General features: G+C 47.5%; 1 protein-coding gene across 6 annotated transcripts in view; it reads right to left on the bottom strand.

Annotated features, from left to right (window-relative positions):
* ZBTB46 (zinc finger and BTB domain containing 46) overlaps positions 1 to 19,007 on the bottom strand; it is a 54,243-nt gene extending 35,236 nt beyond the window's left edge. For 3 of the 6 annotated variants that reach the window (XR_014318631.1, XM_082773510.1, XM_082773506.1), the window contains exons 1-4: positions 18,939 to 19,007; positions 11,761 to 11,888; positions 9,853 to 9,991; positions 1,353 to 2,322 (exon numbers count right to left, since the gene is read on the bottom strand). Coding sequence is in view for 5 of the 6 variants with exons in the window: in XM_082773510.1 (XP_082629636.1) it covers positions 1,353 to 2,322; positions 9,853 to 9,906 (1,024 nt within the window). In the remaining variant the exon portion in view is untranslated. Of the gene's footprint in view, positions 1 to 1,352; positions 2,323 to 9,852; positions 9,992 to 11,760; positions 11,889 to 13,800; positions 14,342 to 14,444; positions 14,469 to 16,716; positions 17,127 to 18,938 lie in introns of those variants that run through there. The other 3 variants (XM_082773507.1, XM_082773508.1, XM_082773509.1) reach the window with 3 other exon arrangements.
* Positions 19,008 to 19,254: the final 247 nt, after the last annotated feature.

Below are 19,254 nucleotides of genomic sequence, written 5' to 3' on the forward strand. Positions count from 1 at the left end.
ACCCGCACACCTCGTAGACAGCACAAGTGGTGGAGTGGTTTTTATGGGATGCTTATGGGATGCTACGAAAAACCTGTGCCAACAGCATCCTAAGCAGCCCAGGGTGAGACTTCACCAACAACAATTCTAGAGCACAAGCATTGTAAAGCCAAGATTTATGATAAATCACTGTTATCTTAAGTTATCTCACATTTTTTCTTCTAACTGAAGTTGTTTAGATTTTATCATCAGCCAATTAGAATAATTACATGCAAGCCGACTGCAGTAGATAACTGTAAAATGTAATGCATCCAAAGATATTTGTCGAGTTACCCATCCATTTAAATACCAATGAAAGCCATATTTAAACATCAGTCTGCAAGCAACTTAAACATCCTTTTTCAGCCCATAAAGGCCCCTCAGACTTTCAGTACTGCTTACACGCTTATTTCATCCCAATCTGACACCAGAATCTCACACACCCTTCTCCTGGCTGGCTCGGAGTGTGGTGTGCAGGGAAAGAGGCTAACTCACATCACAGACTAAATTCTTCAGCCTGAGGGGGTACCACACCACGCTCACTTCAAGTCCTTAGGAAAAAAAAGAAATTCACACCAAACCCCCTACATCACCAGCGTTCCTGGATCTATTTATTGCACACAACTAGCGAATCAAAAAGCAGAGTCATCTTCATTTGGAGACAAAAATAACTACCAAAAGGTTCAGAAGAAGCCAGGAAAACATCTCCCTCCCTGGCTATAATTTTTTAAAAAGCAGCCACTCAGACTACAAATAATCACACACCAAAATACATTTTTAAGCTTCAGAAATACCTCAAAAAACTGAATCCTGAAAGTTACCGGCCACCCATCCTGCTACTACCAGCAACAAGCTCTGGTGGCTTCCCTACACATCAGAGTGACACCTGAGCATCACAGAGTACTGAACCTCGAACCATTAAGAGTCACTAAATCACACCTCTGCGTGGCTAATTACACCATCAATATACATGCAAGGAAAATTCCTCAACGTTGACACGAAGTGATGAGCTTTACAGACCTGTCAAAATAAATTCTAATCTTTCATCTCATTAATTCCCATGATTATAACGGGGTTTGGGGGCGATGTAAGCTGATCTACATTCAAGGCCGAAAAAGAATTACCACCTTTTTTCACAGAAGAAGCAGCACGGCTGCAACACGGGCTCCCGGCTGAGCTGCACAGTGCCTGAGAATCGCTGGCAACGCAGGTTTTCACATTTCTCACACTCAGACAAGCTAATACATCTCAGAGACTGATAAGATCATACCATAAACAGATATAATTAACTCAGCATTTCCCATGTCAGCGACGGAAGCGGAAGAGTGACTTACTTGGGTCTCGACTGCTGTACGGCCATCCTGAGGCAGGTAAAAAAGACGGCATCGGGGAACTTGTCCTGCTGTCGTCCTCCACTTGCTGCGTAATGTGACGCACAGTTTCTTTATTTTTCCTGTTCTTTCTGCGCCCCGTGGGCTGCCAGCCATCCCCTACTCCTTGTTCCGAGAAAGTGTTCTGTATTGCACTATCCTTGGCAGAATGGAGTTCGCTCCCTCCGTAATGCGAGGGCGAAACCTGCTCCTCTTTGATACGTAAAGACCCGTAGCCCATGTCGCTAGACCAAAGGGACTGGGATGAAATGTCTTCGTGGCTGTCTGTTTTTGGTTCTTGATCCTCTTTTCCGTAACTGCTCCCTCCTTCGTGGCAGCTGGCGATCGCTGAGTCTCCAGAAGAGTTGGCTGGACTCGTTCGTCGGGCTAACCAGGGCGATATACTCCTGCCAGCCACCACCGCCGAAATCAAAGCATCCGTGCTGCTGCTGGAGGGGGCTCCCAGTTCATAATCGACGAGGTCGTCCGAGGCATCGGACTTTATGCTGATGTCGAGAGCTGCTTTGATGAAGTTGTGACAGGCTTGTACGATATCCGTCATCTGCAGGTAGCTGGCAGCTGACATCACCTCGATGACGTTCCTGCTGGTCAGCGCGAGGTGCGCCGAGTACATGAAGTCAATGATTGCTTTAAAGCCCTGTGCAGTTACAATGTCTAAGTGGGTGACCGTGGCCTGGTCGGAGGTTTTCTGTACCTGGCAGTACAGCGTTTTGAAGTAGCGACTGCTCCCGAGCAGAACGTTTTTGTGAGCCTTAAATATCTTGCCCTCCACTATAATGCAAACGTCACAGAGGATGCCGTGCTGTCTCTGCTCGTTGAGCTCACGAAGCAGATGCCGGTAGTGCGAAGTAATCTCCATATCTTCCTTTCGGTTATTCATTTGGAAATCTTTGTGTTTCCTCTTCCACAAGTCCTGTAAGGGGAAGGAAACGACTGGATTACAACACCCAAAACAAACTCACAGACACGCTTTTCTAAGACTCAATGAGACCAACCCCACATTGCACCAAATTAAATAACAGGTTCCTCTTGAAAGAATCCCACAAAATACAACTGCCTAGAAAGATGCTACATGTATTACACAATGAAGCATGTTTGTTTGTTTTTTTTACCAGACTTCAAGTAATTTACATTAAAAGAGACTAGATTTGAAGCTCAGTCTCCAGCATCTCACAGCATCCCAGAGAAATGTTTCTTTAAATCACTGCAGACTTGTAAGAAAACCTGTCTGGAGTTACTCGGGTAAAACAGCTGCCAGTTTTCACTGTTTGGGTTCAGTAAAGTTTGGTTTTGACAGAAGTACTACACTTGAAACCACGCTGATGGATACAAACTATTGAAGAGCACTCTGAAACACAATTTCCTCAAGGGAAAAAGCATTATGCGTAGCACACTGAATAGCTGAAATCCTCAAACAGCAGAAGCCAATTGAAACCAGCTATTTCCCTTGCTATATTGCCGTTGAGGGGCTATAAATACTGTTTTCAAGCCAGAAGAGCAATAGACAAATCCAAGACCACAGATCACAAAATCTCAAGTCCCCACCCAAACTAACTGGCGACGGATCAGAACTATGAAATTAATGTTATTTGAAGCTTAACTACTTATAGGCACAGCATTTTTAACTTCGCAATAAAACACGTTATTTCCTTGGCTTTATATCTCCAAGTTTACCCCACAGCCACCCTAAAGCATTGGGTAAAGAATTCTAATAAATCACCTAAAGGGTCATTTTTAGCAAGGATACTTTTATGCCCAGAATAACAAGGCATCCATCAAGCTGATACGAATTCTTAGGACTTTTGATCACCTTCCATAACATTTGACAGCGTGCTCAAAAAAAAAATGACAAGTTAGTGCTAGCAGCAAGACAGACACTTGTGTCGTGTAACTTACATCCAAAGTGATCTTCCTTTGATATTTCAAACCAGGGAAAAGAGAAGCCTTAAATCTGGATAGGTTAACAGTAATCAATAGCACTATATTTTCAGACTGAATTTTATTCTCCCTGCAAAGCAGAAGTAAGAGAAGCGATACATCAACACGGACTAGTGCTCACGGGCTTTCGGCACAGCTTTAAGTCTCTCCTGTGATGCAGTTTGGTCGGTTCCCTGTTCAGCATCTCTCAGGAGCTCCTTGTCCTTCTTCTCCCAAGGTAGTGCTCGGCTGATACCCTGTATGCCAGCTCAGCCCCCTGGCTCACAGCATCCCTGTGTTGGCCAAGGGAGGAGGCTGCTGGTGCCCAACAAGCCCACCAAGTCCCCACCACACCAATGCCGTGCTCACCTTTCCTGCCACAACTTCACAAATCCCTTTGCCTAATTTCTGGCATTTCACCTCGCTTATAGCAGCTCCTTGGAGCTTGTCGTCAAGATTTATATCCCACGTCACAGTGGTTTAACTGTCCAACTAATTAAGAGTGCCAAGCTGCCATACGGTGTGAAGGATAACTGGAACTACTCCCTCCTTTCAAAAGCTTACATTTGTTCCAATAAAAGGGAGTTCTAACTGTAAAGCTGATGTGGGGGCCTACATCTCAAGATACAGCTGTAAAATTGGTATGTGCTGACAAGACCAGATTTGGAGTGCAATTATGGGCAGGCACACACATCGGAGGCCTGCATTCGGGATTCTGGTGGTTCCAGATAAAAACAAAAACCACCGTGAGAACAAAACGCTGAGGTCTCCCAGGCTTAAAAGCACACATGGTTAAATATAAGCACTGTCAGTAAGGAGGCTGCTGCGAGCTCGAAGCAACTTCTGAGCACGCCTCGAGTTCAAGCACACGCTCGGGCCCATCTGTTCGAGTCGCCTCGCAGCACGGGGCCGGCCTAGGACAGCCACAACTCCGAGCTTATTGACACATGCAAACGGGTTCCCAGTGCTGTGGGGCACAGCTACGTAACGCCTGTGCCCCCTTCCCTACTCTGTGCTATTAATACCCCCCCCCAGAAGCGGAACAGCTACAGCTTCGCCGACACCGTTGGTTATAGAGCCGCCCCTCGGCCCACAGACCATACGGCGCCCAGGACCTCTCCTGCAGGGGATCCACCTGATGATTACACAACTTCTGCCTGCACAGGCTTCCTCGGCCTGCACGAACCCAGCTGTCTCCTCGGCAGTGTCAGAAATGTTAATTTGCCAGAGCAGCTGGGCCCTAACCATTGAAAAACATTCGCTTTCCCCAAAGAGGAAGGACCATCTTCCTTCCTGCAGCGCAAACAGGCTGAACTGGTGTTTATGTATTTCGGCTCTCTGCAGCTTTTCTACAGAATTAAGCACAAAGAAGCTTACCCTTTTTATTTGAAGGGGAAGAGGTCAATAGCAGCGTAGCTCTACGCTATGTGAATAGCACTACCCATATAATGCTGAAACCCGTCTGGGGACTTCAGTCAAGGTCTGACACAAAAGCCACCTCCACCTCAATAAATGAAAATAGCCAAGCAAGAAACAGTTGGGGAGCAAGAACCAGAACTGATATTTGAAATGGCCTTTGGAAAGGCCTGAAAAGATCCTGTTAGACCCAGCCAGAACAGAAACCCTAATCCACGCTCTGAAGGTGGCTGCCACCGCTCCCCAGCATCTTCAGTTTTGAGAGAACCACTGATTAAGGCTGAACGACAGTTCAGTTTTGTCCTTATTCCAGAAACCACTACTGCATCTACTTTTAGGAGCTGAAGAGTCAGCTTAGTCCCCTCAGGAAATACGAATTGCCACACAGCATAAAGTGAGTTGTCCGTCACCAGTTCTGTCTTCAACAGCTGCTGTATCCACATGATTCAGGGGAAGATGCAAGAGCTCTCACAGCATACAATTAAGAAATGATCGGAAGGTTTTAGATCTGGCATTTCCTTCTGTTCTTCCTTTACAGGTATCAAAATCCATGCTCCGAGGCAGCATCTCCCTGGAATTGGTTGAAAAAAAGAATTGTTTCCTGCAAGGATAATTTTCCCTTCCTCAATTTAATACAGATTAGCGACAGGAGTATTCGTCAATGTGGTCATCTGCTTTTGTGGGTTTATGCAACAGCAGCTTTTCCTGGATTCCTTCTCGAATGTCTTTCAGCTAGACATTACACTGATTCCTTGAGACTTCATTTATTTACTCTTTTGTATATTTATTCAGCTTAGTTCAGTGTATGGTTGGGTTCCCCTCAGCGTTGATAACAGCCTGCTCTAGATACACCTCAGTCTTTGTTTAAGCTGCCTATGCCAGAAAACTGGCTTACAGTATTTGTTCTCTTTCTCCCTTTGGTTCATACTGGACCGGTTTGAGAAGCAGACAGCCACTAACCCGGTGCTTCTTATGGACGAAGCACTTGCTAGGCTGTTTATGAAATAGCTTCTCTCTGACTTAATTTCCTATCAAGAGGTTTTTAAATCTGTGCAAGATTCCTTGCTGGCTTCCCTCCCACCCACCAGGCTCTTGACAGCAGACACCCTCCAGGCACGCCGGGAGCAGACAGAAGCGTGTCACTGCGGCAGCATCGCGCCGTCCCCGTGCCCTACCTGCCCACGCGTCCAAGGGCACGGGGGACAGGCGCAGAAGGTGGGTAGGTGCCTTCTGGACCAGAAAGCCAAACCAGCTGACATGCTAAAATAGAATGAATATAATAAAACAAGTAAAAATAATGAGAGCATACGTTCCTCTGTGCAAAGGGAAGACAACTTATCCTTCCAAAGGGAAGACAACTTATATTTTTACATCCTTTTGAAGCAGGGGAAGTATAAAAAGAGAGAGGGAGGTGAACAAAGACAGCCACCACAAAGAGCAGCATCCCTTCCCCTGACAGGTGGCCACGTCACAGCATTTTCCAGCATGCAGAGAAAGGGATACTCGTGTCTCCAAGCTAATCAATAAGTTAACATCTACCAAGCCAGCAATCGTTACTGTAGATGTCTTGATCTTCCCCCGCCTAAAGGTCTGCCACCTTATACACATCGCTCCACATTCGACATTTGTCACAGCGTTGTACCTTTTAAACGAGAGGTCTTTGGGGGAGAAAATTAAATATGCCTCAAATTCAGAGGAATTAATTAGTTTTCTGTCTACCCATGTCAAACCAGAACACCCGTTTAATGTCAAGGATCTCTAGGGAACTAATCCAAGTTAAATTTAAGGCAATTTGCTAGTAGTTAAAAATTCAGGAAGCTTCAAAACCCTGTGCTCTTGTATTCCAATTTCACATGCTGTTTTGTAGCCTGTTGTTGGATGTTTGTTCCCCCCCCCACCCCCTCATCCCCTTTTTCCTGGTAAAAATAGTTATCACTCAGGTCTTTTTCCATATTCTGAAGGATTTCAAAGCTGAACACCTCCTCAAATTCTTTTGGCCTTGGCCTCTGATGACAGCACATGGCCACAACACAGTTTTCCAAGAAGTCAATGAACCATAAAAGCTCATCTGTAGATTTTCCACAAGCTGTAGGATATCAGGTTTTCTCCATAAATCAGTTCACAGATAGTACAGTAATTGAATTCCATTACTTTTCAAAAAAAATAAAAAATAAATCCCTAAACAAACAACATGTGCACACAACAGCAAAAAAAAGAACAAAACGTGAGCAAATTTAATCATCACCTTCATGCAAACTTGTGTCAAGCTACAGCACAGCTTTTTGTTTTTCCATGCTGTCAAAAACCTGGTCTTAAAGTAAGCATTAATAATTTATATAAACTTTAACCCCAGCTAGAACGAACCTAGTTCTGCAAATATATCATTTATGAAAGCTGTTTATTTTACACTATCAGCGCCGTTGTTTGAACATGAAAATATCACCTGATGGCATAATAGCAGTCTAAATAAACAAGATATTCACCTAATGTGAATTTCGCCTACGGAGAAAAGAAGAACCAGTAATACTTACAGAGCCAATCTCTCAGCATGCATACCCACAGTAATTCCTCTAGCCAAAATCTCAATGCCAGTAAAATTAAGGGGTTCAAATCAGTCGCACCTAAACTCAGTAAATTATTTGAATTCTGACAAAAAGCCACAGCCAAGAAATGCAGTACACAGATGTAAGCCTCTACCGTACCGTCCCCTGGGAAATCGTGGGGACAAAAATAAACTCCAAAGTGCTTCATTCCCTTCACTCAGAAGGAAAGCTGCAACTGCAGAAACTGGACTACAGTTTTTCTGATCAGCTGGAAGTCCTGAACAAGAGAAAAACACTTTTTGCTATCTTGCAAAATATAAGCTAACCTAAAAACTGAACTACATGACACTTATTTTGTCATAATTTTCTAAGCTGAAGTTGCTGCACTTAATGCTAAGGCCTCCCGTGAGCGAGCACCAGCGCTCCCAGCAGTGTGCTGCTCCATCAGCCACGCTGCGCTCCCTGGAGAAAACAGGCCAACTGGAATTTAACCAAAAATGTGTTGTTTCCTCCCCCATCTCCCTCCAGAGAAAAGGAAAAACAGATCAAGGAAGAACTTAAATTCACTCCAACAGTTCATTATACCAAAAAAAAAAAAAAAAAAAAAAAAAAAAAAAAAAAAAAAGGAAAACAAACAAAACACAAACACACCCCATTTCTCTGCTTCCCCCATGTCCTTTCCATGTCTCCACTCCCAAGACATTCCAGCATTTTTTAAATTCCTCTACGAAGGCGCCCTGTAAGGTGAGATTGGGCTTGGAGCTCCTCCTTCCACAAGGCACAGAGCGTGTACGAGTTTCACTTTTACCTAGTTAAAGACAACAGAAATAGGAAGGATTCCTCCTCTGTATGTGCCCTATGCCGGAGGGGAAAAAAGTAAAAAAAGAAGGAAACCACAACGTAACCTTAGCAACTGAAAAGGACAGTACCTATACTTAGATTATTCTCCTAAATGAGAGAGAAAGCAGAAGAATCAGGATATTAATGGATGTCAACTCCCTGCAAAGACACCACTCACGAGTCTTTTCAAATAGATCTCTCCACAGATAAACTTTATCACCAGTGGATTTGTGGAAGAAGGGCACACAATTCTAAACAAGTGTTAATCTCTTTAGACTGGATACCCCAAAACTGCATTTGTGGTTTATTCAGTGTATTAACAGCTTATGAACAGTTGTCACAAAACAAATTCTCCTACTCTATTTCAATTCAAGAAGCCAGTTTTTCTTTGTTTAAGTTGGTTGCTCCAGCCACAGCTCTGAATTCAAAGAGCCATGGATATTTGTACACAGACCAAACCAGGCCCCTGGCCCAAGGAGGTTACTCACAACTCGTGGCTTCATGAAAGCAGCGTATCACTTTTCCCTTGTGAATGGGGTTAACAACATTTAATTATAGCCAAGCAGTGAATGTTCATCCTTACGGGTTAGGAATCGCATGAAGAAATAAGTCCCATCATTCAGGTGGAGAAAGACTGCAGAATTACAGCAAATGCAAGAATTTGAGGCATACGGTTTTCAGTGAACCTGAAAACAAAAACCCAAAATACACCCCCACACACCTAGTTGCGTTTTTATTAACAGACTTGAGAGGGACCCTCAATTCTTATTGACTGTAGGACCAAAAAATAAATAAATAAGCTGCCTTCCTCCCAATATTTAATTAACATCTGCCTGAAGGGGGTTCACTAAAATGTCTCTAATTTCAAGCCAATGCCATGCCACCTTCAACAACAGCACAACAGCGTTTCTGCTCAGCATCCCTGTTGTAGTTACTCTCCAGAAAGCAGCAGCAGGGAAGCATTACACCTCCAGTAGCCCTAACGCTGGCAGAGCTCATTTCACTGCTGCTTGTCAGTGCAGGTGAAGGGATTTCACCCCCATCGGTCCCAATCAGATTTAGTCAGGAAATACAGTTAAGTCTAACACAATATCATCAGGTTGTAACCGCCTCCACTGTGGAAATACATAGATGAAAATATGATTAGAAGGAAGGCCAATTTCAGCAAGAATAAGGGCACTCAAGAACTCCGCATGCTTCCAGTCTTTCACCCTCCTGCTAAAGCTTTGCTTCTGCAGCCTAAACAAGGACCACGAGCAAAACCTAATGCCCGTAAGCAGAACATTAAATAACAGAGCTGTCATTAAACATTTCACAACTTTCAGCCAGTGACTTGGCTTTGAGCTGCCAAGCATCCACCTGAAGCTACTGGGACAGATAAAGCCTGCTGAAGCCGCAGACTACAAAACCGTAGCAAGATGACGAGGCTTCTTCTGAAGGTATCTTTGAAAAATTCAGATATTAATCATCATTAACTGACAGCGTGTGAAGAATTTCACAAGAAAACCAGGTTTGAAAGTGAAATCTAGGGGAAAACTGTTAGCCTCCACAGTTTGGAGGGAGAGCAATTAGAAATCAGAATTAGTGGAGAAAAACAAACAAAACCACCAGAAATTAAGTTTTTGCTGGAGTGTTGTTCGATTAATAATTAGTGAAAAGATTTGTAGTGATCTTGTTACATAAAGCATGCAAACTTCAATATATAAAAAAAGACAATTACTTCTTACCAGTAACAAACTGGGTTCCAGGTCTGGTGCTTCTCCTACAACAGCTGAGGACATCAACAGTCCTAGGGCAGCACAGGCAGTGCACTTTTCTTGACCTTCTGATAGCACTGGTAGGAACTCTTGTAGAAGAAAGGCAGAGCTATGATAAAAGACAAAAACAGAAGTTATTAACATTAAACAACAAGATTTCTGAACAGCAGAATGATACGTTTTTAAGTCCTTTCCCTGCAAACTCACAGATATAACGCACCTATTTATGATCTAATGAATGATGTTGACTCAAAGCATATCAATACACTACAGGTAATTAAAGCCAGATTATCTTTTTGCAAGAGCATCATCAAGAGTTACTTCTTCAAAGTACGGCAAAAAAATGTCTAATTTTGGATACAAAAACTTCAAACAGATCCTTGAAACAACAGTGCTTCCTGTTTGGTAGCTTTTCAAAACATTCTCGCTTTAATGACTTTTTAAAGAGACATTTGTGGCCTGAAGGACACTAATTCACCTTATCTGACCTATATAAGGCTGAGGCTAAAAAATTACCGGTACAATTTCTTTAGAAAAATTATATTTGCAATAGAATATTCAAGAGAATTTCCTCTTGAGACATCAAATTGCCAGTTTCTACTGGCCAATGCCATTCTAGGTTAAGAGACTGCACAATCCCAAGACTTTTTCCTGTGTAAAATATAAGAGTCTAGGTGTACTGAGGCACATTCAGAGATAGACTTCTGAAATAAAACATTACCATTTGTGATTATAAGGCAGAGAAACCAGGAATAATTCATCTACACAAAGGCTTTGCCTGGTGAGGATGCATCCACTGCATGTTCTTAATACACCTTTTTTTCTTATATGAAAAAGAGAGGATTGTCTGCAGAATACACTCACTACACCTGCAGCATTTAACTTCAGCTAAAGCTTCTGACTCTAGTTTATTCCAAACTTTATACTGTTTATATACTATTAGCTATTACAGTGAAGTATTTTCCATCTCTGTATTTCAGATGCATCTTCAACAGATACAGCCTAGCTCTTTTAGTGAAAATATGTTATAAATCAATAGTGTTGACTTCACGACTGACCCTCTCTAACAACAGATTGTGAAAGCAAACATCAAAAGATACAAACGAGGAAGCTTTTCCAGTATAAACTAATATCATTATAAATGGTGAAATAGCATATCTAATAAACAAATGAAGTAAAAAATGAAAATCCAAGCGTTTTTATGGCAACAAGCTTAACTGTGAAAATCTTGAAAACAAATACAACCCAATTCAAGCAAATAACATCGACTTTGTTCTCAATTTCTATTTCCGACTGCCAAGTCTTGCCTTTCTCTAATTCTGATTGCTTCTCTGCAGCGATTGTGTTGGCTAGCTCTTTTTAGTCCTATTATTTAGGCAGTTTAAAAAAATAAAAGGAAGGGGGGGGGGGTCGGAGGGGCACGACCAACACAAATACATGGGAAATTACTTGGTTAGAACAGTGTAAAATTAATATCTACTTCCACGTAGTCTTGGAACTGTTACTTTTAAGGCTCTCATTTCCACCCTTGTCCCAGAGTCACAGAATAAGCCAGAACAGCCTGGTGAGACTGGGAAAGTTGAGACCTAGCCTATTTTGTACTGCTCTTCAGTTTTTCCGTGTCTCATCAAAACGGACAAAACCCAAGTGATTGTCATTACCAGAGGCACCCTTACCATAAGGTAGGAGCAGGAGAACAGCCCATAGGCGTTTCTTCAGCTTTTGCAGTGGGGTAACATTTCTAAGCAAGCCTTTGTAATCAACGTTAAGTCAAATTTTACTAAAGAACTGGAAGCCTTAACGACAATGTAATCTCCAGCTCCTCTTTCCCTTTCCATGACCGCATCACAAAAATATCTTTAGATGCTCAGAACTTACCAATATTTGACAGCGTTTTCTGTTAGCAAAAACACATGCCACGATGTTTCACAGCTGAGCAGTGCATGATTTAATGATCAGAGGAACATGGGCTCTGGTAACAAGCTCCAAGAGTTTCTTCAGATGTTCTGTGTTTGGGAACGGAAAGAACAGGAGGGGAAAAGTGAAAATCTGCACTAATACAAAAACTTCATTGTCACTTAATGAGAAGGAACAGTTAACAGAACTGAGCATTTATAATACCCTTTCCCATCCCGAACAGTACATATTCTGAAATATTTCCAGAACTGAGCAAAGGGAAAGTGACTTAAGACCTTGTAATAAGTTAAAGGAAGAGTTTAACATGAAAATTGAGGACACTGAAAAAACCATGCACCCAGACCACAGTGCTTTGAGGAAGTCTCTGCAAAAACCAGTACTTGTTAGAATTGCTTGAAGATGTATTATAACAATGGCCTAAGTTCTAATTAGCATCACAAAGACCTCATTAATGTTTACATGACACCTGCAATCCGCACACTTTACATGGGGTTACCACTAACCTAACCTCGCGGTTACACCGATACCCACCACCATTGCAAAAAAAAACAGAGAATTTGCCCAAGGTTACAGAAAAACGAAGTGTCTGCATCGTACAAAACTACCAAATTTTAGCTCTATCCCTGTCCAACTCCACTGAATCACCGCCTGCAAAGCCAGTGCCACGCTCACGTGACGGAGCAGCCGTACTCCGTACCTGCGTGCGTGCCGCTTGTTCCTCTTTGCGAATATTTATAAATTCTAAAGAAAACTCACCAAGACGTACAAAAAAGCCACAAGTGCCCAGGAAAAGGGCACTTTTTCTACGTGCCATGCTGTGACAGCGACAGAGCAGGAGGCACCTTCCCCACGGGGCGCCACGCACGCCACTAGTCCTGAATGTTCCCGTGCGCCGGTACTTCCATCCCGTGCTCCCTCTGCTTTTCACCATTTCCCCATAATTTCCAGCCCCGTCCACGTGCCCATCCCTCCAGCACGGCCGCTGGTTTCGCTGCTTGGGGTCTGAGCCCTGCTCTCCCCATCCCGATGCAGAAGGGGAGGAACAGACCCAGTGCCGCCGAGCGCGATAAGAACATGGAAAAGCCCACTGAAGTTTAAAATCAAGCTTCTTTCAGGGTATGAGGCTTAAATCTGGCGATCCCAAAAAATATAAGAAGGCAGCTACATACCTATTTGCTAGGATAGCAGCAGGGATTAAAGGCACCCTGAAAAAAGCTGGCTGCCTATGGCTAGCACGAAGCTTACCTGTCCGAGCGATGCTAGCGCCCACGAGATCTGAGCTGCCACTTAAAAGAAAGGAGCCACAAAAATAACCCATGCAAAAGCCCTCACGCTTGCGTATCTGATAGCCAAAAACCAACTCAGAAAGCACCTCAGGAAAAGCAAGTGAACAGCAGGCTCACCACGCTGGGAATTGCCCTGAAGGGCGCTTCCCCCAAAATAACGCTCGCAGCGGCTTTTTCGCCAGGGGATCTTTGGTGAAGTTCCCAAACCCGGCGCGTAAGAGCAGAGGGAGGCCAAGAAGGAGGAAGCATCAAAATGTAACTTTGAAAGAGAAGTGCCATGGCGGGAGGAGCCGAGAAGGGCACCTAAAGGCAGAAAAGGGATCAGGAATGACCCAAGAGTAGAAATCGAGCATCGCAAAACTGAAGATGACGGTCGAGGGGCCCTGTGAGCAAATCTGAATTTGCTTCTGTAATTCCTACCGCAAGCCCTTCGTGCCTTGGGTGAGCCCCCACTTTGTACTTTTTTTAGTAGAAATCTTTTCTTTTTTCCCTTCCCTACCGTAGCCGATCAAACTGAGAGGCAGAAGGAAGCCAAGGAGGGCAGGCAGGTAGCAAGAAGGAATTCAATCGGCTGCTTTTATATTTAGGCACCACCTCGCTCTCCAGCCCGACGGGGCTGTTGGGAGTGCTGCATCCTGATGACTTCGTTTATCAGTGCTTAAATTAGTCGGGTGTCAGGTTTGGGTATTTTAAGCCCCTAATGGCTAATACAGACCATCGATCCCTCCGCTTCCCTTCAGCAGCGTGTTAGGGCGAAAGGCGCAGGTTTTGGGGATCCTTTCATCAAGGAGCCAGCTAACGGCCGGGAATATCAGCTCGCTTTCTGCAGAAACCTTCAGCACGCGTTGGGAAACACCAGAAAGAAAAGTAGCTCGGGTGGAATAAGCAGTTTGTTCAATAAATAAAGAGGAAAAAAAAAAATATAACCAGGAATTGAAGCGCTCCCAGGTATAAACATATTCCTTAATATGTAAAACCCTACTCACTTTTCTAAGTAGGGTTCTTAAGCAGCTCAGTTCTTGGCACACACCCCGACATTCTTGTTACTAAGTTTATTTTAATCCATACCCAAGCTGGTAGCTGCGTTTGTCGAATATTTCTGAGGCCTCGGTGCCTCGTTATAGGAAAAATGGAGTTGGGGTCTCCTGTAGGGCCAACGCGAGGCAACCGCCAGCGTTTGCAGGACGTTTTCCTTCTTGTCCACGCGAATACCCGAAGTAACGGGACAGGAAGGCTCACAGCTGCATGGGCTGGGATAAAAGCTAGCCACGTCCCAAAAAGCAGGGCAAAAAGGTCGGGTTTGGTACCTGTTAGGTGCCCGTAAAGCCCTACGGGAAATAATTCACGGCGTGCCCTTACCTCGTGGAGCACGTCTGCAGCTCACAGTCGGTGCCGAGGAGCTCACCCTGCCTGCAAAGCGCTCAGAAAGCGTCCAAACCCGGCATCTCGGGACCAGTCAGAACAAAAAAAAAAAAAACCTGCTGCTTCTTCAACACAGGGGCGTGAGAGAAACGTAAAGAAACTGCTCAGGAAACAGCTGCCCGCGGCTATCTTCGCAGGGACAGAAAACCCCCAAAAATCTCGTGGGAAATTCGGGGAGGGCCGCAGGCCAGCTCGAGCTTACTAAGAGCGAGGAGGCTGAGCACAGCTCTGACTTTTCATGGCTTTGCCAGCCAGCACAGAGGTGACTATTTAGAAGAGGTGACTAAACGCTGGCACCCGGGCAGGGGAATCTGACGTGGGGCAGCGTGGCCCCAGAGATGAACACAGGATGGGAACTGAATCCCGAGCAGCTGTCCTACAAACCAGGCACTGCTGTGCATCCCAGCACACCGAGGCAGGGCACGGGAAGGTGTTAGGCTGAAAGGGAAGAGCCGAAGAAATCCTACAAGGAGAGGTGTGTGTGGTTGTATTCCTCGTGCACCGAGGGTCTGGTGGGAAGCGAGAAAAATCCCGTCCCCAGGGGTCTTGTAGGGTAAGGGGGCTGCAGCACAAACCTAGCGCCGAGAGAAACAGAGAGCAGGGAATAAATGCACGTTTTTAAGGCAAAAAGGTGAAATTTTAACCCTGAGCTCTGAGAGTGTCACTGTCCTTGGCCACACACCAGGAAAAAGGTGGTGGAAGCCCCCCTGGGGGCAGGCAGCGCACCCCCAGCTCCCCCCCGGGACGCCTCCCTCGGCTCCTCAACGCTTCGAGGTTCAAATATCACGGGTGCAAAACACAGGTAAATATAAAAATTATATTTAAAAATATCCCGGGTGGTGGTAAGGCAAAAAGCAAAATATAAAGCTGGTATTAATCCCTTTGTGCCAAGTGTCAGAATTTCCCAGCCAGGAACGGACACGAGCTTAATAAATTAAATAAAACACATATGGGATACCCACAGGAACCGCAGGAGGAAGAAAAAAAAACAGGAATGCTTTTTTTATCAATTTTGGGGGAGCCCAGAGAGAGCGACAGAGCTCGGGAGCAGGCAGCAGGAACATCCAGGGGAAAAAAGTCCCGGGGAAGGCTGAGCTGTTTATGAAATAATTCGGCCCTGAAAGCAGGAGGGAATAGTTTGGGTTGGGTGTCAGCCTGCTGGAAGGACAGGAAACTTCGCTGCGAGACTTCAAAAACACCCATCTAAAAACAAAACAAGAAAAGAAAAAAGCAAACCAAGAACTCCACGCCAGTGGCTAGGGAAGGAGAAGAGATTTCAGGATGTGCCCAACCTCGCAGCAACACGGCACCAGGGGAAAAGGAGGCGAATTAGCAGCAAATAACAGATCCTTCACTTCTCCTCCCAGCAGAGGACTGGGGGGGGGGCTGTTGCTGAACTGGTTTTCCTCCGAGCACTTCCAGTTATAAAGAAAAAAAAGAAAAAAAGCAGCAAACCTCTCGCAAAGAACATCCCCGCTGTTGTACAACTGTCCCAGAAAACAAAGACCACGGGGAGCAAGTGGCCCATTTTCCTCAGCCTCCCAGAGCCCCGCGTCCAGGTCAGGTTTCCGAAGGCTCGGCCGCGCGCGCTTGCGAACCAAGCAGCAATTAAAGGCTCCAGGGAAGGGCTCGACGTGGGAATTATTACAAATTCTCACTATATCCCCTTTCCCCGGACCCTAAAACCGCCCCGATTACAGCTGCGAGTTCAGCTGCAAGCGCGTTTCCCCCTCCTGGCCAAGCCGTATGAAACCCAAAGCTGTTTTTTTTTTTTTTTTCCCCCCCCCGTTTCAGTCCCATCCCATCCCACCCGTGCACCAAACCCAAAAAACCTCACACCAACACCACGCTCGGCACCCCCACGACGGCGCCGCTGCAGCTCGCTGCCATCCCCACACCCGTTTCTCGCCAGTTTTCCCCCCCCAAAAAAAAAAAAACCACCTTAAAGCAACAAATCCTCGCCGCACGCTGAAAATATCGTGACTAATAATACACTCCACCCATTTTTCCCCCCCCCCTCCATCACCGAAGATTTCCAAATACAAAACTTGACGAGCAGCGAGCCGGAGAGAATTTAAGAGCAGCGATGGTAAATCCTATTTCCGAATAAAAGGGGTTTAAAAAAAATAAAATAAAATAAAAGGTGAGCGAGGGACGGAGAGAAGCAAAAAAGCCACCCGGGCGTTGCGAGCTCCTTCCTCGGCGTTACCTTTTTCCTCGCTCTTCTGGGGTAACCCAAGCTTTTCCTTCCAATCCCCGAGGAACCCAAAAAAATTGAAAAAGCGACCAGAAAGGTAAAATCCTCCCTCTCCCCGTCCAGAAAACAGAGCGGCTCCGCTGCCGAGGCATTCAAGCAAGAAAGACTTGATGGAGTTGGGAGAGCCGGGACAGGATCCGGAGGCGATGCCGGGGAGCAGCCGAAACGCTCGGCACGGTTCGGGTACAGGTGCCTGCCCAATTAACGAAGCTCCCGCTAACGACCCCGTGCCTCTCGCCAAGCCGAAAGGTGGAGATGGCAAGAAGAAAAAAGGAGGAGGAAGCCGGCTGAGGAGAGTCCGAGTCGCCTTTGTTTTCTCCTTGCCTGGGCAGGTGCCGAGAGAGGGGGAAAAAAAAAAAAAGGGGTGGGGGGGGGGGGGGGGGTCCCGCGGGGTGCTCGGTGTCCCCGAGTCCCCGTCCCGAAAAGCGGCTCCGGGGCTGAGTTCTCAGGGACTTGGTGGAGGGCTCGGGGAGGGGATGGGGACACCCAGGGGTGGGCAGGGAGGTGGCAAGACCCCGCACCCCGAGCTCGCCGCCGCCGTCACCCTTTTGGGTTTGGGGAGGGGACCCCCCCCCCCCACCCCGCGTCCCCCCTTTCCCCGGTGACTCGGTGCACTTGTCACAGAGCCGGGAAAGCCGCCTCCATCCGCCCCGAAAAGCGGCGTTGGGGTTTAAAAAAAAAATAATAATAAAAATAATAAATAAAATTTAAAAAAAAAAAATAAATGGTAAGAAATGAAATAATCCCAGGGTCACTTCCCCCGGCTCGGCAATTAAAATGGAGGCGAGGCCGGGCGGGCTGCGGCTGGCTTTAGGGGGAGACAATAAACCCAAAACAGGCCTGGCTTTAAAAGAGAGGGGGGGGGTGAGGGGGGGGGGGGAATAATAAAATAAATAAATAAAAGGAATAAATAAATAAAAAAGAGAAGGGAAGGAGCGGATCGCAGCGTGCGCCTCACCACTGCCCGTGGGTGTCCCCCCCCCCCCCTTTCCCTTTGCAGCCCCGGGGTTGGGCTCCCCGCGAGGTCCCGCTGCAAGTTGTGGGGTGGGGGGCCGGGGAGAGGAAGGCTTTGGAGCCCCCCCCCCAAAAAAAAAAAAAAAAAACACACAAAAAAAAACCCTGAAAGCCCAAATCTTTTCCCCCCCCCCCCCCCTCCACTCCACTCCCCCACAAGGGGCTCCCCCCCGGGGGGGGGGGGCGGGGGGGGCTCGGGGCGGGCTCCGAGCTCCGTCGGGTGTTGACGCAGCAGAAATTACCGGCTGGAAAATTCCCCTTTCGGAGAGGGGACGGGGAAAAAAAAATTAAAAAAAAATAAAAAAAATAGAAAAAAAATAAAAAGGGGGGGGACAAGGGGGAAGGGAGGGACCTAAGGGGGTTAAACCCTGCCTTTGGGGGGGGGGGCTACCCCCCTTCCTCCTCCTCCTCTTCCTCTTCTTCTTCTTCTTCTTCGTTTTCTTCTTCCAAGCACTGAGGGGGGGGGACACGGGGACACAGAGGGGGGGGCACAAACAGTGGGGGGGGGGCACTGAGGGGAGGGGGGGGGAAGGGGAGGGACAAGGGGACACACACCAAAAGGGGGGGGGGACAGAGGCAGTGGGAAAGGGACACCGGGGGGGGGGGGGGGGGGACACACAGAGGGGGGGGACAACACAGCGGGGGGGTCACCAGGGAGGGGGGGGGGGGACACTAGAGGAGGGGTCAGGGACGGGGAAAGGGACACGGGGGGGGGTGTAGACACCGGGGGGGGTCACAGGCACCGGGGGGGGGGGGTCGTAAGCACCGAGGGGGGGTCACACACATTGGGGAGGGGGTCTTGGACACCGGGGGGGGGGGTCACACACATTAGGAGGGGGTCATAGACATCGGGGGGGGGTCACAGGCACCGGGGGGGGGTCCACACACATTGGGGGGGGGTCATAGGCACCGGGGGGGGGTCGTAAGCACCAGGGGGGGGGTCTTAGGCACCGGGGGGGGGGGGTCGTGGACACTAGGGGGGGGTCCACACCCCCCCCTGCCCCCCCCCTCCTCCCTCTGACAATGCCCCCGGCGGTAACCAACGGGGCGGCGCCCGGGCACGGCCCCGGGGGGGGCTTAACGGAGATGGGGAGGGGGTTAACGGGGAAATTTTGGGGGGGGGGGTGGATAATAACGGGGGGGGGGGCGGCCCCGCTTACCTGAGCCCCGCGGAGCGGCCGGAGCGCGCGGGCGCCGTCGGTCACCGGGGGCGGGAGGGGGCGGGGGGGGGGGGGTGTGGGGGGGAAGGGGGGGGGGAAGCGGCGGATGGGGAGGGAGGGAGGGGGGGGGGAGAAAAAAAGGGGGAGGGGGAGGGGGGGGCACCCGGGCGCGCTCCCGCCGCTCCCTCGGGCGCGCGGGGCGCGGGCCCGCGGCGGGCAAAGGGGGGGGGGGGGAGGGGGCGTGGCCTCGCGGCGCGTGCCGCCGCCTGTCCCCGCCCCCTCGTGGCGGGAAGGTGGGCGGTGATTGGCTGGCGCG

This window comes from Aythya marila (assembly GCF_965140915.1).
Source record: "Aythya marila genome assembly, chromosome: 16".
Classification (NCBI taxonomy): Eukaryota; Metazoa; Chordata; class Aves; order Anseriformes; family Anatidae; genus Aythya; species Aythya marila.